Source organism: Canis lupus, chromosome 10 (assembly GCF_003254725.2).
Source record: "Canis lupus dingo isolate Sandy chromosome 10, ASM325472v2, whole genome shotgun sequence".
NCBI lineage: Eukaryota > Metazoa > Chordata > Mammalia > Carnivora > Canidae > Canis > Canis lupus.
Genome location: NC_064252.1, coordinates 39,182,019 through 39,209,624, shown reverse-complemented (window position 1 = coordinate 39,209,624; position 27,606 = coordinate 39,182,019). Strand labels below are relative to the sequence as shown.

The 27,606-nt window shown below is 38.1% G+C and overlaps 1 protein-coding gene and 1 long non-coding RNA gene across 2 annotated transcripts in view; one reads left to right on the top strand and one right to left on the bottom strand.

Annotated features, from left to right (window-relative positions):
• Positions 1–498: 498 nt before the first annotated feature.
• Positions 499–1,695, bottom strand: LOC125755940 (uncharacterized). Its single transcript, XR_007413546.1, has 2 exons — positions 1,239–1,695; positions 499–802 (listed from the first exon to the last, which is right to left on the bottom strand). It is a non-coding gene; the product is annotated as an uncharacterized LOC125755940 (long non-coding RNA).
• A 48-nt stretch (positions 1,696–1,743) lies between these two features.
• The window catches only part of MRPS9 (mitochondrial ribosomal protein S9), a 62,733-nt gene continuing 36,870 nt past the window's right edge, over positions 1,744–27,606 (top strand). The window contains exons 1-2 of the mRNA XM_025463135.3: positions 1,744–1,931; positions 13,529–13,708. Coding sequence (XP_025318920.1) covers positions 1,797–1,931; positions 13,529–13,708 — 315 coding nt within the window. The 5' untranslated portion in view covers positions 1,744–1,796. The remainder of the gene's footprint in view (positions 1,932–13,528; positions 13,709–27,606) is intronic.

Below are 27,606 nucleotides of genomic sequence, written 5' to 3'. Positions count from 1 at the left end.
TGATGTCTCTGACATAACAGGTGCTCAGTAAATGAGAGGAAAATAAAATGAGTCTAAGCTGTGGCTTTTTGGTAAAAGTACATTTTTCTCATATTTTAAATGTCTATCAGCATGTTCTTGATTCCAATCTTTCCTCCTGACTTCAGATTATGTACCTAATGCCAACCTATAGTGGTATATTTTTTCCAAACTCAAAGTCTACACAGGAAATTTCATGCAGCCGTCCAAGTGTTGCCCCTAGAGGTAGGAAATATATTACACTCGTTTTACTGTAATCTAGTAAAAGCCTGTAACATGAATTTTAGAGAAAAGGAAAAAAGAAAAACCTCCAAAATTCCTAACCTTAATTTCAGAACTTACTTAGTTCTTATATATTCCAACATGTCATTTTTTTAAAAAGAAATAGTAAAAATCCCACTTTCACATACTTATTTGGTTGTTTTCCATTTAAATTTCCACAATTAAGTTAAAAACATTTTTGTGACAATGTATAGGAACCACTTTTTAAAGGCATCTATTTTATTTTTTTTAAGATTTTATTTATTCATTTGACACACAGAAGAGAAAACACAAGCAGAGGGAGAGGCAGGCAGAGGGAGAGGGAGAAGCAGGCTCCCCGCTGAGCAAGGAGCCTGATGTGGGGCTCCATCCCAAAATCCTGAGATCATGACCTGAGCCAACGTCCAACCAACTGAGCCACCCAGGCGCCCCTAAAGGCATCTATTTTGATGGGCTATAAAGTTTTGGTTCCCAAATGCTGGTCCGAGAACCTATGCCAATCTCTGATGAAAGTTTTACTAGCCTAAAAGATAAGTGACAGAACAACAGAATGAGCTTTTCAGTACAACGAAGTGAATTCCATTTAAAGGAACCCTTTTTCTTTCTTTTTTTTTTTTTCTGGGAATATGTCATCTCTACCTTTTTAATGACTAAATGTGTTTTAAGAAATGCTGGTGTATTCATTTGCTTGACAACTTTGTATTTGTGTTTTAATTTCACTTATCCTTCAATTCTAAGTGTTTGGAAATCCTTTCAGAGCGGCTTAGTGCATCACTTAAAGTGGATTTTGTAGACAGCACCTTGGGAGTTCCTCTCAGGAGCACACAAGGCTCAGAAACCAAGCTATACTCGTTTCTATTTCGTGACGGTGCATTTAATTCTGATCGGGTTTCAGCTAAGTCTGGGCGCTAACACACGGGAGGAGGCATGCAAACCTGGTAAGACTGTTTCATTCTCACCTGTGAGTGGTGTAGCCTGTGCGTTACACTGATACACGAGGGACATGTGAGCGCCGGGAAGGCTGCTGGAGGGGGTGCAGACCCTGGCTCCTGGAAACTGTGGAAAGGCAGAGAGAAGCGGAGACCCGTCGCTGAAAGACGCACAGGAGCCAAGGTTTGGAGTCCGTTCCTCGGTGAGCAAGGAGCGCAGCGTCGCTCGGGGCGCGCGAAGTCAGACCGCAGGAGTCGGGCGGGCGGGCGGCGCGGGTTCTGCAGTTGGACGTGCAGCACCCGGCAAGGGAAGGAAGGCCCACGGGAGAGTCGTTACTAAGACCTGGACGAGGACAGGCTTCAGCACCCGCAGGAGGAGACAGGGGCCGAGAGGGCGCCGCGGAGCGCCAGGGGGCGGAGTCGGGCCCGCCCCGCGGACTCACACACCCAACCAGCGACGAGCCGCCCCGACCGCGGGACACGCCCCCGCCCCTTCCCGACAGCCCCCGGAACCTAGCTCCCTCCGGCGCCTGCGCAGCCCTGAGGCCCCGCCCCCTCGCCCTCCCGCCTGGCCCTCCGGCGGCCAACATGGCGGCTCCCTGTGTGTCCTGCTACGCCGCACTTTCCTGCCGACTCTTTCTCGGAGGTAGGGTTAGCCTCTCCCAGAAACAAGGCGTCTGGAAAGCCGCAGCTGCGGAGTTGCAGACAGGTACCGGATCTCAGGTGAGGCGGAAGTGGATGCACGGGTCCGTGTAGCGCGAGGATGTGGAGCCGGCGCCGCTGCTTTCTCCTGGCGTCTCGCGTGCGCCCGGGCCGGGACTGAAAAGGGTCTGGGGTGTTTCGGAGAGGCCTGTGGTTGAGAGAGGAGGAGTGGGTGTTGGTTTGCAGCGGCCACTCGAGGTGGTTTCTGGGTTTTGCAGGGTGCAGTGAGGGAGGAAGTGTTCTGCAGACGGACCTAGAGCGACCCCCTTCCTTGAGTTGTCTGCGGAGCTAAGGGGAGTCGGTGCCCAGGTGTGTAGGGTCTGGAGCTCCCCGCTCGCCCTGCGGTCCATTCACCCGAGGAGGTGAAGGACTGGACTCCTGCAGTGGGCTGGAAGACTCAGTGGATAAAGTCACACAGTGGATAGGATTCATAGCGGCCTTAAAAGTGCCTTGCATCTGTGCGGCTTCTGTTTTCTTAATTTCCCCCAACGCCGGTTCTCCGGAGAGATGGAGACCAGAACTTGTACATTTCCTTTACTCCCCCGAGGGCGGTGAGAAGCCAGTATTCTAGCTTCACAGCTGTTTTGGTGATGCTGACTTGGGATCTCGAAAGGAGGGGAAAGTTTTGAGAGGGAAGAAAACGAGCTTAGTTTTGGATATAATTATAGTTATTATACAGTAATAATTGGGTTGTCCACGTGGAGATTTCCAGTAGGCCCAAAGATTGACAAGTTTATAGTTCAAGAAGAACTTCTCTACAAGCCCTCTGTCAACTTGTAGATGGTAATCGAGGCCTTGGAAGTGAATTCAAACACCTAATGATGGTGTACCGAATTGGAATGAGTAGAGGGACAGGGCCCTGAAGGACAACGGCGAAGAAGAGCCTCCCAGAGATTGAGAATGAAGTGCCAAAGAAACGGGGGAAACCAGTGTGGTGTCATGGAAAACAAGTGAATGTTTTAAGTAGGCAAAGTGATAAACAAGTACCAAATATTGTATAGAGGCCAAATATTATGATATAAAAACTATTGAAAAAAGGAATACTGTGTATTTTTAAACATCGTTTTTATATTTTAACCTAAATCGACCAGTCCATCTATTCTTTTATCCATCACTTATTTTTCATTCATTCTTTTATTTTTTTTTAAAGATTTTATTTGTTTATTTGTGAGAGAGAGAGTGTGTGTGCGCAAGTGCACAAGCATGGGGAGAGGCAAAGGTAGAAGGAGAAGCGGAAGCCTAAGCATTCTCCTGGCTCAGTGGGGAGCCCTACTCAGGGCTCTTTCCCAGGATCCTGAGATCATGACCTGAGCTGAAACCAAGAGTCAGATAGATGTTTAAATGACTGAGGTATCCAAGTGCTCTTTACTACTTTTTTATTACAGAATACGTTGGAAGTTTTTATTTTTTTCATGCATCTCTTTTGAGTATGTTTTCCCTATATATGCTTAGTTAGCTATAGCGTATGGAATGTTTTAATTGCTGACACTGTGTGTGTGTATGGGGGAAGGGGCTACTAATTTTCTCTCCCTCTCTCAACCTCCAGAATCTATGTATCCTTCTCTGTCTTTACGTTCTTTTTATCATAAGCGTGCATCTATGTCAGTGCTAATAGTTGATGGCCATTTATTTTGTTTCCATTTTCTAACCATTAATAAAATGTTTAGTAAACATCCTGTAATAATTCTTAGGTACTTACATTGCTTTTATTTCTGTAGGAAAGTTGTGAGTTTATTGCTGCAAAGTGTGTGTACATCTTAAATTTTAAAAGATATTTCCACATAGCTTTCCAGGAAGGCTGTGGCAATCACACTCCATCATTGATGTATGAAAGTGCCCCCTTTTCAACTAGCATTAGGTATTTTTTTTTCAATAAGATGGTAAACAGTGATTCCTCCTTGCTTCTTTAATTTTCATCTCCCCGACTTGAAATAAAGCTTTTTTCCCCCTCCATATGGCAAATGTTTACTGAGCACTTTACTTGAGTCAGGCACTGTGAAGTAAACAAATCATTATCAAATAATTACCAGACAGTATTGACCCTTACCCTCTCCAGGGATGATCCTGAAACTGCTGCATCCCTAAATTCCTTAGTATTGTAACAGCCTATGTTTTACCATATGAAGTACAACTAAGATATATAACTGAAAGATTTAACTGACCCCCGTCAGACCCTTACTATTACCACATATATGGTTAAAGACATTTATAAAGCTTTTTTCTGGCACAGAGTTTGTCTGTCTTAAGTATTAATACTTCTGCATATCCCATCTCTAATGTTAGTATTACATTTTTCTCAGGCCATGTAGGTGGCTCAGTCGGTTGGGCTTCGGATCTTGATTTGGTCTCACATCTTGATCTCAGGGTAGGTGAGAGCAAGCCCGGCCTGGGACTCTGCACTGTGGGTGGAGCCTGCTTGGAATTCTCTCTGTCTCCCTCTCTGTCCCCTCTCCTGCACACTTGCACATACTATCCTCTGTCTCTCAGAAAAAAAAAAAAAGTTACATTTTCTTAAAGGCCGTGTTTCATAAAACAATATAATAATAATAAATCCATCTTGTACAAGATTTTTTTTGCATTTTGTTTATACGTATGAGTGTGTCCTAGGTTGTGATACAAATAGTACCTATTACTGTGGATCACAGTCAAAAACGCTTGAGAAACACTGATGCCACAAGGAAAAAGAAACAAGTTTTGCTAAAAATTGTGACTCTTTTGTGCCCAGTTGGGACCCTCACTAACAGACTCCCTCTTGTGTACCAATCTTGTGGTATATACGTTTCATATTAATGCCTCTACAATTGCAAATATCTAAGTGTACCAAATTTGGGATAGAGGAGGGAATCTTAACTTGTGAATGGCGAAACTTCAGATTATAAACCCCTGGTTATCAGGTACCTACCTATTCACAGTTTATCATAAGGTTTACAGAGGTGAATACAGAAGAACACAAAAGTGCAGTGCCTAATGCAATTGAGTTGAAATGGGTAGAGTGGTGGGATGGGCCCCTTCTCCAAGGAGATGATAGAGTTTTCTGGAGCAATTAGGAGTTAGATAAAAAAGAAAGATACTCTGTTCTAGGAAGATATATAGTCAGTTGATCTGGCAACGACTAATTGGTTATAGCTGTTATAATTGGTATAATAATTAGTGCAAGAATGGTGAGAGGTGGGAAAGTTTGATGGGACCCAGATTATGGTCTGTGTTGCTATACTAATGTACATGCCTTTTTTTTTTTTTTTTTTTTTTAATCTTTCACTAATGAAAATCTCACTGGCATTATTATAAGCAGTTGACAGTCATGGTATACTACAAAGGTTACCCATGGATTCTTAAATCCTCTATCAATATAATGTAAGAATGCTAATTTAGCTTTCTGAAATACTTATGACTTCTTAAGAAAGATTTATTTATTTTATATATAGAGAGAGGAGTGCATGTGCATGCTAACGGGGAGGTACAGAGGGAGAGGGAGAGAGAATCCTCAAGTAGACTCCCCGTTGAACATGGAGCCCTGCTTCAGGTTGGATCCTAGGACCCTGAGCTTGTAACCTGAGCTGAAACCAGGAGTCAGATGCTTAACTGACTGTGACATCCAAGCACCCCTATATATATATATGTATGTATATATATGTATGTATTTTTTAAGATATTATTTTTAAGTAATCTGTATACCCAGTGGGGGCTTGAACCTAAGTCCTTGAGATCAAGAGTTGCATGTTGTACCCACTGAGCCCTTATGGCTTATATTAAGGAAAAACAGTAGACTAATTTTCTATTTTGAAAGCTAGAATTACCAAATATCAATGATATGTCCTCTTAATTTTATTTTCTATTAAACACTCAGTGCTTAAACTTTACATTTTTATTGAGTCAGTACACCCCTTATTGAATTGGTCTGTTTGCTGAAGAATGCTCAATGGCATTTGGTGGGTTGGCCCTGTATATTTTGATTTTATTGTAAAAACAGTGTTATTTTTGTCTTAAGTATCTATTCTTTAATCTTAACGGGCTCCTAGGGATTATAATATTGTATATTTATCATGACATCCAGTTGGTTTATAGTAGGGTCTAAATAAACTTTATTGATAAATTGCTTAAAAACTCTTTGAAATTAAAAATTGACTTGCATTTGTATCAAATGCTGTATGTAGCTCTGTAAATTCGTTATGTTTTCCTCCAGATAACTTGATTTTTTTAAAAAGCCTATTTTATTAGCAATGGAAATGAAAACCTTTTTGATGGGATAAGTTGTTTCTTTTGAAATCCATCCTTTTAAGGATGGATCTAAATCTACTTGTACTATGCTTCATTGTTGTAATTAGGATGATGAATTAATTAGTTACTTATTGCTGTACCCCCAAACTGAGCAGCTTAAAACAGCAGACATTTGTTATCTCATGGTTTCTGCGGGTCGAGTTTGTAGGCACAGCTTTACTGGGTTTTCCCTTTGGGCCTCCCATAATTTAGTAGTCCAGGTGGTGGCTGTGGCTCCTGTTATCTCAAGGCTGGAGGGTGGAAATCTGTCTCTCAGTTCGCTCATGTGGGTGTTAGCAGGTTATTGGACTGGCCGTTGGCTGGAGGCCACCCTCCGTTCTTGTCACATGGGCCTCTGTAGGACACCTCACCACATCTGGCTTCTATCAGGTTGATCAAGGGGGAGGGGCAAGAGGGAAGACAGTCTTTTTATAACTTAATCTGAGTGGTGACATTCTGTCACTTTAGTAGTATTCTATTCGTGGGAAGCAAGTTTCTCAAGCAATTTGCAGAAGCCCACATTCAAGGGGAGGAGATTGAACAACAGGATGAATACCAACTGGTAGAATCATGGGAACCATCCTGTAAGCTGCCTGCAACTATGTTCTTTTTTATTACTTAAGTGACTTGTGTGTTTATAGGTCTTTCCCTTACATTTGGTTTGTAAACCTCTTGAGAAAAATAGCATAACTTTTGTATCCCTACTCTGATGCCTATTACAGGACCCACAGACACCTCCTAGATGCTCACTGATCATTTCCTGAATTAAACATGTGAAGAGTTCTTACGTGTAGGGATATATGTGTGTGCACATGTTGTGTATGCACATGTGTGTGAGCACCTGCCATGCTCCTTTTTGCCAGATAGATTAGTAACTTAAGAAAACTGCATTTTGACCATGTTTCATACTTCCTTCTCTCACTGTGGCAACATTCTCATTTTAACATCAGTCACTTCTGCTTGACAGTTATTTCTGTCAAAACTCAGGAGATAGCCTGGCTCATAATAATTGCTTAAATTTTGTTAAATTAACTTGTAAAATAGTTTACTTTCTTGGAATTTTATGAAAAATAAAGCATGTTCAAGCATTTACAAAAATAGAATACTGTAATGAACTCCCTGTATATGTCAGCAGGCTTCAATAGTTACTACTGTTTTCTGAATTCTGTTTCATCTGTCTCCCTACCTTTTTTTTTCTAGAAGCTTTTATGTAAATCTCAGGCTTTCCATTATATTACTTGTATATATACTTGAATGTGCATCTCTAACAAGTAGATTTTTTGTTTTTAAAAATTATTTATTCATGAGAGAGAGGGAGAGGGAGGCAGAGACACAGGCAGAGGGAGAAGCTGGCTCCATCCAGGGAGCCCGATGAGGGACTCAGTCCCAGGACCCCAGGATCACGACCTGAGCCAAAGGCAGACACTCAACCACTGAGCCACCCGGGTGCCACCAAGTTGCTTTTAAAATAGAAAAAAAGAAAAAAAAAAACATGGGGGTGCCTGGGTGGCTCAGTCAGTTAAGTGTCCCTCCTTGCCTTTGGGTCAAGTCATGATCTCAGGGTTCTGGGATCAGGCGCCATGTTGGGCTTCCTGCTTAAGCAGGAAGTCTGCTTCTCCCTCTCCCTCTCCCTCTCCCCCTACTGCCTGCGTGTGTCTTCTTGCTCTCAAATAAATAAGTAAAATCTTAAAAAAAAAAAAAAAAAAAAAAAAAGGCTTCCATGCCACTATGGATATATCAGGCAGAATGAACAATAATTTCTTAATATATCTGCTACTTATTCCATCCATGTTCAAATTTCCCTGGTTGTGTTAGCAATAATTTTTTATAGTTTGTCTAAAGCACGATTCAGACAAAGCCCATATATTTTATTTGATTTGTAAGTGTGTTAAGGCTCTAAATTTATAAGTTTGTGGAAAGAATATAAATCGTGAATTTTGCTCAAGTAGTGTAGTAGATTTCCATGTTTGTTTAACCTGGTGTCCACTTCCCTTTCACCAGGGCACTGCTGCTTTCTCAGGAGGGATGAGTTCTTCACCACTGGATACAATCTAGAAGGACTATAATCTGGGGCATCTGACCCAAAGTAGCCCCATTAGATAGTCCCTCCCATGAGATCTTGAGCAGAAAGCTAATGACAGTTGCAATACCGTTTTATCTTAATGGCCATAGACTTCATTGCACATGCCGTGGCTCATTGGAGTTCCTGCTTCTTAGCTCCCTGCTTCAAGTATAGTCCTGGGCCCCTGTTACTCTTCTAAGAAATGTCTCTTTTGCTTGAGCAAAATCATATTCTTTTGCTTGCATCCAGAGATCTCTAGTTGATAAAAATATAAACTCATTCAAAAAAACTTACTGTCCTCTCTCTCTCTTGGTGTCCTTCTAATGTTTCTTTCTATCCATGTTTTCTCTAATATGACTTTAGTCTTTACCTTTTCTTTGAGTCCTCCAAGTATTTTTTCTTTTGCCTTTTCTATTCAGATTAGCAGCAGCTTCTTCTTTGTTCCATTTTTATCCAATTGAACAAAAAGGAAACTCCTGAATACTCGTAATATCATTAAAGTAGTGTGTGGCACTGGCATTTGGCCAGATTTGGGACATCACTGCTCTGTCAGGATGTGTCTGCTTCTTTGGCAACCCGCTTGATTGAAATTATAGTTGTCTGACCCACTGATTATCTTAAAAAAGAAACAAATCTGTCAAGTTGTATCTATACCAGTCCATAAAAACAAAGTGTGAGGAAAATTCTCTGTCATAGCTTTTCAGTTGGAAACAGAACCTGTAGAAAATTTTGTTGGGGATTTGTACTTAACAGTAGTGAAGCATGTTCTCTCCAGGAATTCTAGCTGTTTATAGCTAAAGATCTAGTCAATTCACATTCAGCCTTATCTTACTTAATGGATTGTGCTAATGAATAATGGACTCTATTGAATGTAAATATTTTTGTGTGAATCACTGCTGGAATAATTTAGAATATTTATAAATATATTCAGTAGTCTGGTACTGATGCTGTGATGGTTTTAGAAAAATATGAATTCCAGAATGTCACATTCTTAGGCAGTGTATACAAATGTCTTTGAAAAGATCCTAAGGAGATTGAAAAATAGCAAAGTGTGGACTTTTTAAAAAAGCCCTTTCTAAATGAACAATAAAAAATTTTAGTTTTTATTTTTTTATTTTTTTTTTAAATTTTAGTTTTTAAAGCATCATTTATGTTAAAACTAAGAAAGCTGCCACATGTCACAGAGTCTTAAGAATCTAGACACAAGATAATTTTAATTCAAGTGAAGAAATGAATCTTCAGGCTAATAATCAACTCTTTTGCTGGAGGTAATACTCAAATGTTGTCAGAACAAAAGAAGAAAAGGAACTGTGGGAGAGAGAGATGAAGAAAACACAAAGGAATATTTACTCAACAAAATGGAAGAATTATTTTTCTATAACTGCTTCACACTGTCAAGGACATTCTTAAAAGATTGGGTAAGGGAGAGCTATATGAAATAGTAGATAAGACAAGAAAATACGATTGAAAAAATGGTTAAGGGAAGATATTTGGAGATAGACCAGTGATTGAAAAAGCTAAAAATTCGGAGTGGCTGCAGAATTGACACCGCAGAAAACAAAACAAAAAAAAACCCAGGAGTAAAAATTTAAACATCATTCATAATGCAGAACAAAGGGATAAATAAGACTGAGAGAACGGAGATAGAGGACAGGAAACCAGATCACCTCTGTGGTCGGAGAAGAGAATAGTAAGGTGAGAGTTGGTGAGTATTACTTTCTGAGGTTGATAGGAGAAATAATCTAAGCATTTTATTTGGAGACATATAGGTAATCACTACTAAAATAAAAGGCTGTGTAATGTCCAAATTGCTGGATCAAAAAAAAGACAAATATAAAAAACTGCAGACCATTTAGCAAAAGAAAGAAAACAGGAATGGAAGCATACAAAAATAAAATAAGATGGAAAATGTGACAGTATCTATTAAATCCATTTAAATAAGGTATTCTCATATTTGTAAAAAACTCAGATTGGCCCAAAAAACAAAACCTAAAGTGATTTAAAATTTAAATGAAAAATACGGTCAGTGGGATCCCTGGGTGGCGCAGCGGTTAGGCGCCTGCCTTTGGCCCAGGGCGCGATCCTGGAGACCCAGGATTGAATCCCACATTGGGCTCCCGGTGCATGGAGCCTTCTTCTCCCTCTGCCTGTGTCTCTGCCTCTCTCTCTCTCTGTGTGACTATCATAAATAAATAAAAATTAAAAAAAAAAAATACGGTCAGTGATATTCCAGGGAAAGGCAAATGGAAGTCTGAAAGGGTTGCAATATTACGATCCAACAGAATGAAATTCAAGGTAAAAGTATTGCCTAGGAGTGCAACACTTTATAATTTGAAGGGTACAATCTGCCTTAAGATAGAACTCTCTTCAGAGAGTACATTGGATATACCACTGAAACATACAAAGGAAAAATACAAGAAACGAAAAGATAATTAAGATTAAAGCTATTGTATGGATATAGATTCATAACTGTTTCTTTGGTATTTTTTTCTGGCTCACATCCAGTATAAAGGAGTGCTTAAAATTTTTTTCTAATATTCTTTCTTTAATTTTATTGTCTACTTTATAACCACTGTATCATTGCTTTTTGAACATGAAGTATTCAGTTCATCAAACCTGTCACCTCTTACTCTGCAGACCCATCTCATGTCCTGTTTCATAAAAATAATGGCCATAACACATAAGTAATCTTACCTTTCCGTCTTTTTCCCTCACAAACTATGTTGTTTCTTTGCATAGTAAAATAGATGTTTCTTATCCTAACACTAATGCCTGCCATTCCCCCTACTTTGATGGTGTCATGTCATGTCCCTTGCTGATTATTAACAGACGGCATCTCTAGCTCAGATCTCTCCTGTGTACATACCCACAGAGCCATCTGCCTCCAGGACACCTATCTCTCTGGAGATGCCCATCAAGCATCTCAAACTTGTCATGCCCCAAATTGAACTCATCACTTTCCTCCCTATCTTACTGTTCCTTTAGAACTCATTACTTCAGTGAATGGAAGTCTCATATTCACTGGGAGACTCATTTCTCCTGAGGGCTGTGATTGGTGGTTGGTGGCAAGTGTAGTGGGGACACCTGTATTACAAATCGTTTTGGTTATGGACAAAAACATTTTGTCACGTGACTTAGAAAACCAGCAGTGTAATCATCCTTTTGGCAGTGGAACATTGGGGAAAATCACCTCTATTGCGTGACAGCTACTTTCTCCAAATCCAGATCAGTATTTTCTCTTCATTTTGAATACAGGAAGCAACATCTTCCAGTGTTCAAAGAAAACATGAAATCATTGAAACACACACACAGAAGCAGAACCCTGGGAAAAGTAAAAACAAGATGGAAAAACTCCTGAGACAAGGATTTGATGCTGTTGGCACTAACTGTGGGGAGAGGGAGCAGGATTAGGAGTGTACAAAGAGGCTATACGTAAGCAAGTTTGGGTCATGTTTTTACTCATTGATAGTGACACTGTATCTTTATAAAAACATCTTAAGATTCTTGATTAATAATATGAAGAGAGAAGAAACTCCTTTGTGCTCCCCAAGGAAAAATAAACTATAAAGTTTCATGGGATTTTAAATTGCCTTATTTTACTCATTAAGGAGTTGCAAGAAATAATTTTATCACTATTTTGATTTGTGAGAGTTTAAGAACATAATTTTTACTATTAATAGAGCATTGTAATATTTGTAATATTTGTCCTGTATTTTTTCTTTTACTTTTTATTGTAACTACAGTGACAAATTATTATAGTTATTTGAATCTCTGATTCTCAAAGGGTTAGGGAATGGATGAGTGAGAGATGATGGTGGTGGTGGTATGTGCGAGAGAGGTTTGTTTGTTGATGAAGAGGTAAGTGAGGGAGTTACTAAAAATTATAGTTAAGGTCTGAATTGCTTAAGAGTGCTTAACATTGTTGAGGCTGGGATAATGGTCGAGAACCACAGATTAAGATTTTGAGAAAAACCAGGACCAAGAATATCTATTCTAGTTATATCCATCTACTGAATGTGGCTAAATAGTCATTTGAAAACATTTTTCTGGTTCCTTAGCACCTTTTATTGCAGGTGAACTATTTATGCCTTGGGAAATTCTTAGTGCTATAGCATAGAAGGATCAACAGCGGCAAGTGATACCATTACTGATAATTTAGAAGGATGGGAAAGCCCTTATTTCTGTAAGTTAGTGTATTGAACCAAATTAATGATAAAGCTTGTCAGTGCTTACTGAAGCAGTTTCTTCACTGCATCAGCTTAAAATAGTCTCAAGCTAAGCTAAACTGTTATTTTAAAGCCTTGAAAGATGAGCTGTATTTGTACCCTAAAGCAAGATGACTACCTATAGCCTAAGTGTGCTATTCTGCAGTACATGCCTCTTTTCTCCTTTGTCCTCTGCTTGCTGTCTGTCTGCAAGGGCATTTACTTCTTTTCAAAGGGAGTGTCATCTCTTCATTACCTGTGTGTCAAATATCACAAGTAGTTGACATTGACCAATCAGTATGAAATGTGGATATTTGCATTAGACAAGGATGTTTTCATATCACTTCTAGGTATTTTGGGTTTAACTGTGTGAAATGCTAGTAGTTTAAACTACTGTGTAAGTAGAGGCTTTTAAAAGCTAGCTTTTGAGTGGAGGACGATTTCTTTTCTTTTTTTTCTTTTTCTTTTTCTCTTTCTCTTTTTCTTTTCTTTTTCTTTTCTTTTTCTTTTTCTTTTTCTTTTTCTTTTTCTTTTTCTTTTTCTTTTTCTTTTTCTTTTTCTTTTTCTTTTTCTTTTTCTTTTTCTTTTTCTTTTTCTTTTTCTTTTTCTTTTTCTTTTTCTTTTTCTTTTTCTTTTCTATGATCAACAGGAAGAAAGAGAGGCAGACACACAAGCAGAGGGAGAAGCAGGCTCCACACAAGGAGCCCGATGTGGGACTTGATCCTGGTACTCCCAGATCACGCCCTGAGCCGAAGGCTGACTCAACCGCTGAGGCACCCAGGTGTCCCTTGAGTGGAGGAAGATTTCTAACAGCTTTCTTTTTTTTTTTTTTTTTTCCTAACAGCTTTCTTAACAGGCCTTTTACCTGTTTCCAGACTCTTGCCAACTGAGTACTATAATAAAAACAATTGTTTGAACACCCTGTTTTATGTAGAGACAATAGCCTACAAGACATTACATTGTAATGTAAATAATTACATTATTTAATTTAAAATCTAAGTTAATCACAGTTTAATTACATTGTAAGGTAAATATAATGTAAATAATTACATTAATTTAAAATCTTTTCTCTTTTCATTTATATTTTCTGCTAGATATTAAGGCTAAGGCACACCACAGGTGTATCAACAAAGAAAAATGTTGCAGCCTTAAGACGTGAAACTTACACAGTGGATTTTATTAAAAAGCAGATTGAAGAGTTCAACATAGGAAAGAGACATTTAGCCAACATGATGGGAGAAGATCCAGAAACTTTTACGCAAGAGGATATTGACGTAAGTACAGTTACTCGGTTGGGAAAGTAATTGCTGTAGAGTTTGTTTGTTATGATTTATTTATTTATTTATTTGAGAGAGAGAGAGCACTAGCCAAGGTGAGGGAGAGAGTGAAGGGTAGAGGCAGAAGGAAAAAGAAACGTAAGCAGACTCTGTGCTGAGCTCAGAGCCTGATACAGGCCTCCATCTCATGACCCTGAGATCATGGACGACCTGAGACAAAACCAAGAATCCAACACTTAATCGACTGTGCCACCCAGGCATCACTAGCTCTGTCAGTTTTAATCAAACTGTAAGAATAAGGAGAAATACCACTCTGCATTGCAAGTTGGAACCCAGGTTTCAAAGAGAAATGCTACCCTGTATTTGGAGCATTGTGAAGCATAGTGAGTGTTAGATTTTAATGTGAAATGGATAAATGTCTTGATTCAAGGTCCTAGGAGCCAATGTGAATATTTAGAACAATGTAGAAATATTTATCCTATTGTAGTTTTAAACTCAGCTTTCTTACAAATAGTAAAACAGATGATGATGGAAATAGAGTCAAGTTTATAGAAAGTCCCATAAGTAAACCTGAGTTTAGTGTTTTTTTATTATTATCTTAGCTATACATTTGAATTTTCAGTCAGGGCATGTTCTAAATGATTTGAGAGAGTTAGAACTGTGTTATTGTTCCACTCTTGAGTTGTTCTGACCCTGATAAAAGTAGTAATAATAAATAATACTTTTTTGCTAGACATCACAACATAGCTAGCAAAGGTACTTAAAATTTAACCAATTTGAAGTTTGTTCTAACTTTTTAAAATTTTATTTTGAATTCCATTATAGTTAATGTACAATGTTGTGTTAGTTTTGGGTATACAATATAGTGATTCAGCACTTCATACAACACTCAGTGCTCATCACAACTGCCTTCCTTAATCCCCCGTCACCTATATCCCCCATATACCCCTCCCCCCCACCGGGAACCATCAGTGTGTTCTCTATAGTTTAGAGTCAGCTTCTTGGTTTGTCTCTTTTTCCCTTTGCTCGTTTTTTTGTTAGCTGGTTTCCTAAATTCCACAAATGAGTGAAATCAAATGGTATTTGTTTTTCTGTGACTGACATGTTTCACTTAGCATTATACTCTCTAGCTCCATCCGTGTCAGTGCACATGGCAAGATTTCATTCTTTTTTATGGCTGAATAATACTCCTCTGTGTGTGTGTGAGTGTGTGTGTGTGATATCTTCTTTATCCATTCATCTATATCCATTGACATTTGGGCTGCTTCCATGATTTGGCTATTGTAAGTAAAGCTGCTATAAACATAGGGTTGCATGTATCCCTTTGAATTAGCATTTTTGGATTTTTTTTGGGGGGGGGTAAATACTTAGTAGTGTGATTGCTGGATCATAGGATAGTTCTATTTTTAACTTTTTGAGGAACCTCTGTCCTGTGTCCACACTGGCTACACTACATTGCATTCCCACCAACAGTGCAGAAGGGGTCCTTTTTCTCTACATCCTTGTCAACATCTGTTGTTTTTGTGTCAAAAAACAATGTGTCAACATTCTGACAGGTGTGAGGTGATATCTTATTATAGTTTTTTATTTCTCTCTGTTGTCTAATTGCTGTGGCTACAACTTCTAGTACTGTATTGAATACAAGTGGTGAGAGTGGACATCCTTATCTTGTTCCTGACCTTAGGAGAAAAGCTCTCAGTTTTTCCCAATTGAGAATGATGGTAGCTGTGGGTTTTCATTTATGGCCTTTATTATGTTGAGGTGTATCCCTTAAACCTACCTTGTTAAGGACTTTTTTCCTGACTGGATGTTGTGCTTTGTTAAATGCTTTTTCTGCATCTATTAAGATAATCATATGGCTTTAATCCTTTCTCTTATTGATGTGATGTATCATATTGATTGATTTGCGAATACTGAACCACCCTTGCATCTGGAAATAAATCTCACTTAATTGTGGTGAATGATTTTTTTTTTAATGTATTGTTGGATTCTGTTTACTAGTATTTTTTTGAGGATTTTTGTATCCACATTTATCAGATATATTTGCATGCAGTTCTCCTTTTTTGTGATGTCTTTCTCTGGTTTGGTATCAGGGTGATATAGAATGAATTTGGAAATTTCCTTCTATTTTTTGGAATAGTTTGAGTAGAATAGGTATTATTAACTCTATAAATGTTTGGTAGAATTGGCCTCTTGAGCTCTCTGGTCCTGGGCTCTTGTTTGTTTGGAGTTTTGGGTTACATAATCAATTTTTTTGCTGGTTATTGGTCCACTCAAATTCTCCACTACTACTTTCACTTTTGGTAGGCTATATGTTTCTAGGAATTTGTCCATTTCTTTCTTCTAGGTTGTCTAATTTGTTGGCATGTAGTTTTTCATAATATTCTTTTATAATTGTTTGTATTTCTATGGTGTTGATTGTTATTTCTCCCCTTTCGTATTATTTATTTGAGTCCGTTTCTTTTTTTTCTTTTTTTTTTTTTTTTTTTTTTTGTGAGTCTAGGGAGAGGTTTATCAATTTTATTGTATCTTTTCAAAGAACCAACTCCTGTTGTCATTTTTATGTTCCATTGCTTTTTAAGTTTCTATATCATTTAGTTCTGCTCTCTACTTCATTATATCCGTACTTCTCTTGGTTTGGGGTTTTGTTTGTTCTTCATGTTCTAGTTCCTTTATAGGTAAGGGTAGGTTATTTATGATTTTTCTTGTTTCTTGAGGTAGGCCTGTGTTGCTATAAACTTTCCTCTTAGAACTGCTTTTGCTGCATCCCAAAGGTGGGCCATTGTGGTTTCCTTTTCATTTGTTTCCATGTACTTTTTGCTTTCTTTGATTTCTTGGCTGACCCATTCATTGTTTAGTAGCATGTTATTTAACTTCCATGTATTTGTGGTCTTTCTAGTTTTTTTTCTTGTGATTGATTTCTAAATTTATAGTGTTGTGGTAGAAAAGATGTATGGTATGACTTTGATCTTTTTGAATTTGCTGAAGCTTCTTTTGTGGCCTAATACGTGATCTGTTCTGGAGAATATTCCATGTGCACTTGAAAAGAATATGTATTCTGCTAATTTAGGATGGAATATTCTGACTGTATCTGTTAAATCCTTCTGTTCCAGTGTGTTATTCAAAGCCACTCTTTTCTTGTTGATTTTCTGTTTGGATGACCTGTTCATTGACATAAGTGGGGTATTAAAGTCCTCTAATATTACTGTATTATTATCAATTAGTTCTTTTATATTTGTTATTAAGCATTTTGTGTATTTGGGTGCTCCCATGTTGGGTGCAAAATATTTATAGTTGTTATATTTTCTTGTTGGACTGTTCCCCTTTATTGTTAGACAATGTCTTTTTTTGTATCTTTTTACAAACTTTGTTTTAAAGTCTATTTTTGTCCAATCTCACTATTACTACTCCAGCTTGTTGTTGATATACATTTGAATGAAGTTTCTCCATCCCCTCACTTTCAATCTGTAGGTGTCTTAGGCCTGAAATGAGTCTCTTGTAGACAGCATTTAGTTGGGTCATGTTTTGTTACCCATTCTGTCACCCTCTGTCTTTTGATTGGAGCATTTAGTCTATTTACATTCAAAGTAATTATTGGTAGATACATATTTGTTGCCCATTTGTTACTTTGTTTCATGGTTTTTGTAGTTTTCTGTACACAAGATACTGTCAGTTGCAAATATAAATAGTTTAACTTCTTTCTTTCCAGTCTGGATGCCTTTTGTTTATAAAATAATGATATCTGAAACTATTTCTAAAATGTATTTAAGCAAAAATACTTAAGATTTAAAACAACTTTGAGATGCCTGGGTGACTCAGTGGTTGAGTGTCTGCCTTTGGCTCAGATGTGATCTGGGGATCCAGGATCAGTCCCACATCAGGCACCCTACAGGGAGCCTGCTTCTCCCTTTTCCTGTGTCTCTGTTGCTCTCTCTTTGTGTCTCTCATGAATAAATAAATAAATCTTCAAAAAAATATTTAAAACAACTTTTTTCATACATTAAAATATATTTAAAATTTGTCAAAGTTTTGGGGCACCTGCGTGGCTCAGTTGTTGAGCGTCCGACCCTTGATCTCCACTCAGGTCTTGATCTCAGGGTTGTGAGTTCAAGCCCTGCATTGAGCTCCACACTGGGTATGGAGCCTACTTAAAAAAATATTAAGGTGTTTACACAGACACATATCAGGGTCTCCATTTTGAATATTCTTTTTATATTATTTAGATAAATCTAAAAAGATCCTATCATTCAGTCAAATGAAACAATATATTTTGTTCTGGTTCTTAAAATATAGAATTCCAGAGAGAAGATGTGTAATATTAGTGTATGAATGTGAGAGATGATGGCTTTTCTGTACTTTTAAAACTGCATGTGTATATAGATGGTGAAAGTAAGTTGATGCTATTTTGTGTCATTTTGCTAATAGAATATGATGAAAATCTCCCTTAGATTTAGCCAATAGAGTAATAAAGTCCTGAATTAATATGAAAAACATCCAGTTGCTCATTTAAAATATGTAGAATGTTTGGGGCACTTGAGTGGCTCAGTTAGTTCAGCATCAGACTCTTGATTTTGGCTCAGGTCATGATCTCAGGGTCTTGAGAACAAGCCCCGTGCTGGGCATGGAGCCTGCTTAAGATTCTCTCTCTCCTTCTGCCCCTCCCACCATCTGAAAAATAAAATAGATTTTTCTGAAATGAAGCAGAATTTCTTGTGAGGAATACGTATATTTGCAGAACACAGAGGACTTTGTTAATTTTTTTTTAAATAAATTCATTATAGTTGAAATATCCAAAGATGCAGAACCTGGGATTGGAAGATTCCTTGCAGTGTCACTAACTAGTGTAATGTTCACCAAGTCACAGTGCTCTGTCACTTGATTTTCTCATCTCTAAAATAATACCTGTTTGCCTATCTTAGAATATAACTGAAGAGCATGAGATTAATGCAACATGTTATTGTTCTCATTACTATTAAATGCAATAAGTAAAATCTACCATAATTTGAATCATTTACTAGTTCTCCGCCTTTGTCACATGAATCTTCATCCCACCAAAGACACCATGTTGAAGAGAATAATAGGAAGTATTGTTGAGTGTATTGATATATGATTGAGGGATTGTGTCTCACCTGGCACACTGCTGAAATGCCTGTGTGGAAGTGTTAGCCCTTTTCCTTGCTGCCAGTGATGTAATCCTGCTGTGTTAGAGTTTCCTGCAAGTGATTGATCTGCTTCAGTAAGGCTCACATTTTACATCAGTTAACTCTGAGCATTTTATTAAATTTAGTGGACTCTCTTTGGCATCTAAGTAAATGTAAAAGCAAAAGAGGACAGTGATAATTGTTACCAAAGCATAAAAATTACATACTATTGTGATTCCTGGTTTTGTGTATGCTTTTGAAATTTATTTTTGTTTGAGATTTGGCTGTAAATATAACCTAAAAGAAAGTATATAGCTAATGAGTCTTATCCAGCATTTCCATATTGACAAAATGGTTAGTTATTTCTAAAGACAAAACCAAATAATTTGATATCTAAAATCAGGAAAATATTTTAAGCTTCCAGATAATTTTTTATATATATATTTAGAAACTATAATGCTTTTTGTAATGTGTTTGGCTTTTAATACAGAATTTAAAACCAGGTATAGTAATTTTTCTCTTATATAATCAGAAAATCAGATATTTCATAGAAATGAAGTTCTCAGATAAATCTATTTTTAATTGTTATTTGTAATGAAAAATTCAACCAATTATTAAAAACCTCCTATATATGCTCAAGATGCTGCCTGGGAGCCTGATTTATATTACCACATTCAGTCTTTAGAAAAACCTCATGGGGTCAGGATTTATTGTTGAGGAATCCAAAGCTGTACAAGGCCTTCCTATATGCAAAGTCTGCTTTTCCACACTTTCAGATACTAATTTTTTGGGTAACATTTTCTAAAATAAATTGTGCTCCCCCCCCCCCCCTTATTTAGTGGAGTGTAGTGAGTATAATTTAACCTCACAGTGCCTCAGGATTTTCCTTTTAATATGATTGTTTAGCTGTAATACCTTGCCTGAAGCTTGTAGTTCCTCTTTGTCCCTGTAGTGAATGGCCTGGCCTTGCCTTAGTACTGATTCCTGCCATCTCCTTTCCTGTCAGGACGTCTGCATGTGCGAGTACCCGCCTCTGCCCACTCTCACCCTCCAGCCTTCTGGCATAACTAAACTTGTTAGGCTTGTGAATTAAAACTTGGACTTGGTGTGAGAACCTGTGTGCCCTTCTAAGTAAAATAGTGAATTTATGTCACCTATTTCAGCTCTTCATAGGCATCTTTTGGGGATTTCTGGGTTTAGAACTTTATTCTAGAACGCTGAACTTGAATAGAAATCTAGTCCCTGGCCTTACTGAGTACAACATACAGAACATGTGAAAATTATACCTAGCTAATCTTACATGCTACTGTTTCTTTGAGTTATAAAGACTTTTTTTTTAAGATTTTATTTATTCGAGAGAGAGGCAGAGACAGAGGCAGAGGGAGAAGCAGGCTCCATGCAGGGAGCCCGATGGGGGACTTCATCCCTGGACCCCGGGATCATGCCCTGAGCCAAAGGCAGATGCTTTAACCGCTGAGCCACTCAGGCGTCCCTGAGTTATAAAGACTTTTAAGAGTACAAATGTGAGTTAGTTAAATAGAAAGGATGTGACAGATAAAATTTTATGAATAAAGATAATTCTACTTGTAGCTTTTAATATTTACTTAAAGTTCTGTGATTTAGAAGTTTATTATTAAAGCTACATCATCGTATATCTGCCAGAATTGTTTTTGCAAAATTACTTTGCTATATTTAATGCTCAATCTTGGTATTGCATTTATATGAAAAAATTATTTTTGGTTTGTAAAATAAGAAATTAACTGGAAAGAAATGAGTTATTGGCATATACGGGTTTTCTCCACATCGAGATAGTTTAATTTTTGCCTAGTATTTTAAGTTCTTTTAAAAAGAAACCACCCAATGCACCTCCTGACTGAACCACTATGATGCCACTGATCACCTATCAGTGACAGGTGATCGTAGATCTGACAGGAGGAAAAAATGGGTCCTCTTTCATAGTAGTAGCATATATGGTGACTTGCTGCAAGTACTTATAAGCATGTTAAATGTTTTGAAAATATATCTTAGTGCTGTAGTTCTCAACTCCCATTCCTCAAGCCTTTCACAGGTTACTGCCAAATGTTGATCAGCACCTAAGAAATATTTTTGGCTTTCACTGTATAGTTAGTATGAGGAGGATTGAACTGTCAGATTGAACACTGAGCTGAGTGGGTTCTGTAATTTAGCTTAAAGCAGTGACAGTTTGGCCAAGGGAAGATTCTCTGTGTATGGAGACTGTAAAGAAATGAGCCTCAGGACGTGTGATGGAAGCCAGGGCTGCAGCATTTGCCCTCAGTGACCCAAAGGGAAAGCCTGGTCCATGACACTAACACATTGTTATGCTGGAGCAGATATTGAGTTACAGTAATTTCAAAATCAGGCTGTCTGCACACAAAAAAAGTTGAGGACCACTGCTCTTTGCATTTTCCTTTTTGAATAAAGTGGTATCAGTTATCAATGTTAAGTTGGAGACATCTCAGTTATATCAGATATTATGGACACAAAATTGCACTTGCATTTACTAATGTCTTTACTTGGGAATTAAAAGTTAAGTTCTACATTACTATAGAAATTCAGGAAAAAAGCCAGCAAATTGATATATAACACTGCTGAAGTCTACCAATTACTTTTTAATTGGTATTATAGACCTCATTCTGAAACCAGAATGTTTTATTCTCCTCAGTGTGAATATGCTGTATGAAGTTTCTCTAATTGATTTGCTGTGCCCATTCCATTTGATGTATCATTTTTCACAATATTTCCTAATTTGTGCTCACTTCTAATGAACAGAGTCGTTAGGACAGGCATGTCTAAGTACAACTGACAGCTAACATTAGGTGCCAGATGCAGTTTGTAAAGCTATGTAGAGCTGTAGAGAACAGTTTAAATAAATTAGCACCTGTACATTAGTCTCACTTGCTGGTAATTTATAAGCGAATCAGTAGAGATGACATTTAGGTAAGTCATTGATCAAGTTAACAGCTGCAAACCCACTGCCCAGCTGGGATACCTAATTAATAGAGATTGCATTCCTGACCCAGTGCTCCTCCTGGGTTGAGCGTGCAATCCTTTTATACTTTGATTTAAGCCTAAGAAGGTAGTTAAATACTTTGCCTTCATTTTAGGGAACCCTTGAATTACCAGTACTCCCAGCATTTTAAACATCTAAAAATGTAAGAGACATATTTTCAAAGGGGAATTGCCTTACTCCGTGATTTAAAAAAATCAACCCCCCAAAAGGTTAACTTTTTAAAAATTTACATTCTTTATTTTTGTCAGCACTTCTTTTTGATTCAGGTAAACAGGGCTACGGTCCAATACATTTTTAAAGGTTTCTATACTTGCCATTAAATGTATACTCCACTTTTTTGTTTCCAAAAGAAGCATGGTTTTTGTGTTTTTTTTTTTTTTTTTTTTTTGTTACTGTGACAACCAACCATTGAACCTACTTCATATATGAAACTAATGTGGAAGAGCTTGGTTCTTGTCTCACAGAGTCAAAGAATGAATCTCGCAAAGAAGAGTTAGTAAAGCTTTAGAAATTTATTAAGTAAAGATACAGAGCAAGCTCTCAGAAGTGAATGAGATTTTCTGATTGCCTCAAAATCAGAGCAAGGCAATGATTTGTTATCTCTTTCAGGTGTATGTTCATGGATATTGGTGAGGTTTACATACCAGTATGAACTACAGGTTACATCCAGAATCTGGTTCCTGGATAGGAAAAGGGTTCTCTTGAAACAAATGCTAGCCTAAAACAAATAACAATATTAGGCTAGTAATATTATTTTCAAGCTTCTTGAAAAATTGAGTCCCAACTGATAATCCTCACAGGGTTACCACTGAGGGCTTGTAGGGTTGGTCTTTTATTGAAAGCTAACCAGGGAACCTAAATCCTTTTAATATTATCTCTTGATACCACCGTTGAGTAGGGACTAGTGATAACATCTTTAATGGCTTACTACTTTGGGATCTGGTTATTCTTTGTTGGTCACAGGTGACTGTCATAAAAAGACATCTTACCTTCCCTGCCCACACCTAGGGCAGGGTAGTCTGGCTTGTTTCCTCATCTCTGGTTTCCTTACACCTCAGCATTTTTGGAGTTTTTTGTGAGCCTGATTCCGTGGCCCCCTACCTGTCTCTCTCTACCTAGCCCTGTTTGTCCCTAACTTGAAGCTATTTTTTCAAATGTAACATAAGTTTAAAACACTAAGAACTTTGCCAAGCTGAATTCCATACAAATTCCAGAACTTCGTTATAAGAACTATTAAGCTAGAATTTATTATAGGAAAGTGCTTTTTTCCCCCTCCCTATACCCATGGCTCAGAGCTTTTTCTGAGGGAACATAAAACTGAAAGGCTAAGTCATCAACAGCCTCAAAATCAGAGTAAGGCAATGATTTGTTGTGTGTTCATGGATATTGGTGATGTTAAATACCATTGTGAACTACAGGCTACATCCAGAATCTGGCTCCTGGATTGGGAAAGGGTTTTCTTGAAACACAAATGCTAGCCTAAAACAAATAACAATATTAGGCTAGTAATATTTTTTTCAAGCTTCTTGAAGAATTGAGTCCCAACTGATATACACTTGGCCCTTGTACAACACAGGAGTTAGGGGTGTTGCCCTCCTGTAGAGTAAAAAATCCACATAGGCCTTTTGACTCCCCCAAAACTTAACTACTAATAGCCTACTGTTGTTTGAATGCCTTACTAGTAACATAGTTGATTAACATATTTCGTATGTGATGTGTATTATATATCGTATGATTACAATAAAGCAAGTGAGAGAAAAATGTTAAGAAACTCATAAGGAAAATACATTTACAGCAATACTCTGTTTATCAAAAACAAAAATCATCGCCTACATGGACCTGTAGAAGTTCAGACCTTTGTTCTTCACGGGTCAAATGCATATATTTTTGTGTTCTGTTTTTTTAAGATTTTATTTATTCATGAGAGACAGAGAGAGAGGCAGAGACATAGGCAGAAAGAGAAGCAGGCTCCATGCAGGGAGTCCAGTGTGAGACTTGATCCCGGGACTCTAGGATCACATCCTGAGCCACCCACGCGTCCCTATATTTTTGTTTTTGTAGAAGAATTGGGTGTTTCTCAGTTTATATATCTGTTTTATGTAGATTGTTTAGAAGTGAAAAAGTGCTTATTCCAGAAAATTAAGGGGGCACCTGGGTGGCTCAGTGGTTGAGCATCTGCCTTTGGCTCAGGTCGTGATCCCAGGGTCCTGGAATTGAGTCCCGAATCAGGCTCCTTGCAGGGAGCCTGCTTCTCCCTCTGCCTATGTCTGTGCCTCTGTCGGTCTCTCATAAATAAATAAATAAAATCTTAAAAAAAAATTAGGAAATTTCAGTTAATTCTCTTGTGGTTAATAAATGTGGACCCAAGTTGGCCAAACTACAATTCACATGTGAAATGCCAAGTGTCCTCTAATTTAAGACCTAGGTCATGTCCTGCTGGTACATCTTCTCTAGTGCCTAGTCAGTGCCACATGCACCAGGGAATCCTAGAACATTATAGGTAGGTTAACATTAGCAGAAAGTCCAGTATTTCCCTCACCACCTTCTTCCACTGGTTTTCTGATTGACTTAATTTTCCCTTACAATATTTAAATTCTGCATTTTTACCATGCCAATACAGATATTTCTGAATAACATCAGGAAAACTGAAAAACAGCTGAAGTTTTTCAACACTTTCTTTGCCTTTGTTTCTCATTTGGTTTACAACCAAATGATCCTGGCCAGAGAAGGTGAAATCTTATCATAAGTGCTTGCAGCGTAAGAAGTGTGAGAGGCAAGAAGCAGGAAAGCTGTTGGGTTCTCTGGTGGATCCAGTGCCCTCATAGAGGCAGGGCTTCTAGTAACAGAATGGCAGTGACTTCAGGGAGACCATGCTGATGAGATTGGTGCCGGAACAGCATACTGCAGTACACATGTTCTCATATTTTGCAAACGTGTAGAATGTCCGGGAGCTGTGTCATTACCAGCAGGCTTTAGAGAGGAAGGTGATACATACTTTCTTCCCCTCACCATTCCTGTCTATAATATGGTGGTAGGGACATTACTGTGGACCTGGACTGAAAGCCTTGCACTCTGGGTGGAGTGTTCCCTAGAGAGTACATTGCAGATATGGCTGTGTCCTCCTGGGCTCTGGAGGATAACCTTGTTGCTTCAGGTAGGCGTTCTGAGTCTGCAAGAAAGAGGTGGATGCTTTTCATTTTTGTCATTATGTTTGGTTGGGTTTTTCTTCCTTTTCCTTTGTTCTAGGAAGAAAGAGGTGCAAAACCAGGAGTTTTCAGTATTGGTCACAACTTGATATTTATATCTTTTTCTTTCCAGTCGCAAGTTAAGATTAACTATGGAAAAGGAACAACAGAGGATAGAGGCAGTGGGGAGGACAGTGGGAGCTCTCCTGAATTAATAGACATTACGAGGAGACTAATGAGGTTTCTGGAGTCTTATAAATGTTTCTACCTTCTGCCCCAGCATTGAAATCTAGGCTGAAAAGAAGTATAAAATCCAAGTGCTCTTGCCTTAGATACAGTAAGTCAAAGTCATTCAGGTTAGTAGCAGACAGCCTCAATGGTGAGATGTCAGGAAATTCGACTTTCCACATGGTTTCCATGATACTAAGTTCCCCATTCAAATCCCCAAGGAGGGCAGCTTGGATGGCTCAGGGGTTTAGCGCCCCCTTTGGCACAGGGCCTGATCCTGGAGACCTGGGATCGAGTCCCATATCAGGCTCCCTGCATGGAGCCTGCTTCTCCCTCTGTCTGTGTCTCTGTCTCCGTCTCTCTCTCTCTCTTTGTGTCTCTCATAATAAATAAAATCTTTAAAAAAAAATCCCCAAGGAATCAAATCACAGATCTGAGTATTAAAATGCTTTCACCTCACAGAAGAGAATATGAGGAATGGCTGTCATTACCAAATTCATCATAGAGATCTTCTATTCAAAGACTATTTGGTAGTTAATATTCTCTCGTGAACGTGGGTATTTGTTAAGTTAGACCAGTAAAATTAAATTATAGACTTTATAACTCTGTAACAGTTTAATGAGGTTTGAAAACCATGCTGAGGTTCACAATAGTAATGTCAGTGCAGTGCTGTCCATACTGCTTGAAGGCTTTGGTTAAAATCATCTAAAGCTGTGTGGTTGCCACTACCTAATGTGTGGTTGTTTAAAGTTAGTTAATATTAATTAACATTAAAGTTTAGTTCTGCAGTCACACTAGCCACATGTGAAGTACACAATAACCACATGGACTACAGGCTGTCATACCAGCCAGCAGCGATTATAGAATATTTCCATCATCAGAGAAAGTGCTTTTGGACTGTGTTGACCAGAGGATTGCTCTGTCATTTCCTCCCAAGTAAGAATTTTTAGTCTGCCTTGTGTTATTTAAAAGAAAGAGAACACTTTAGAAGTATAAGTAATATCATTTTGCAATTTCATTTTTAAAATTGCTTTCATTGAAACAATTCAAAATCCTTGAAGAATTGGGCTTTGAAAACAGTTCAGAAATACACTGTAGGAATAAATAGAAATTTAGAAGGTAGAAAACGGTTGCTTTTATCTGAGTGAAACAACAGGTTTACTAAAACAAGTTCAGTTATTTGGTTATTCAATTATAGAAGAGCAAAAGATTCATGACTTGTGTGTATATATAAATATGTGTGTGAGTGTGTGTACACATACATACATATACATATTTATGTATGTATATTACATGGGGGTAGGAACCAGAATTGAAAAAGTGAAAATATTCTAGGCTAATAGCAATAGCATTAAACCTTAGTTTGTATACTATTTCTTGTGAAAATTTCGGTCATACAGAAAAGGAGAAATAATTAGATAATGTATACCCTATGACCATCACCTAGTTTAAATAGCATTTTGCTATATTTGCTTCCCCTGTGTATTTTATTTATTTATTTTTTTAATTTTTATTTATTTATGATAGTCACACAGAGAGAGAGAGAGAGAGAGGCAGAGACATAGGCAGAGGGAGAAGCAGGTTCCCTATACCGGGAGCCCGATGTGGGATTTGATCCTGGGTCTCCAGGATCGTGCCCTGGGCCAAAGGCAGGCGCTAAACCGCTGCTCCACCCAGGGATCCCCCCCTGTGTATTTTATAGCTGAACTATTTTCTTTTTTTTTTTTTTAAGGGTTTTTATATATTTATTTATTTGAGAAAGAGCGTGAGAGAGAGCATGAGTGGGATGGGGAAGGGAGAGGGAGAAGCAGACTCCCTGCTGAGCAGGAAGCCTGACCTGGGCTTGATCCCAGGACCTGGAGATCATGACCTGAGCCTAACTGACTGAGCCACCCAGGCACCTCTGAACTATTTTCTTTTAAAATCTGCCTTCAGTCAGGTCATGATCCCAGAGTCCTGGGATGGAGCCCCATGTCCGGTTCCCTGCTCAGTGTCGAGCCTGCTTCTCCCTCTCCTTCTGCTGCTCCCCCTGCTTGTGTGTGCGTGTGCGCATGCTCTCTCTCTCTCTCTCTCTCTTCCCCCCCCGTCAAATAAATAAATAAATCTTTAAAAAATAAAATCAGTTACAAATGTTATGACACTTTATCCCTTTATACTTGAGTATATATTTCCAAAAAAATCAGGATATTTTCCCATATAACCACAATACCATTATCACATTTAACAAAATTAATTTGAATATAGTCTGTAGCAGGATATTGATCAGTATTTAAATTTTGCCAATTATTTATAAAGTGTTGTATTTTCTAG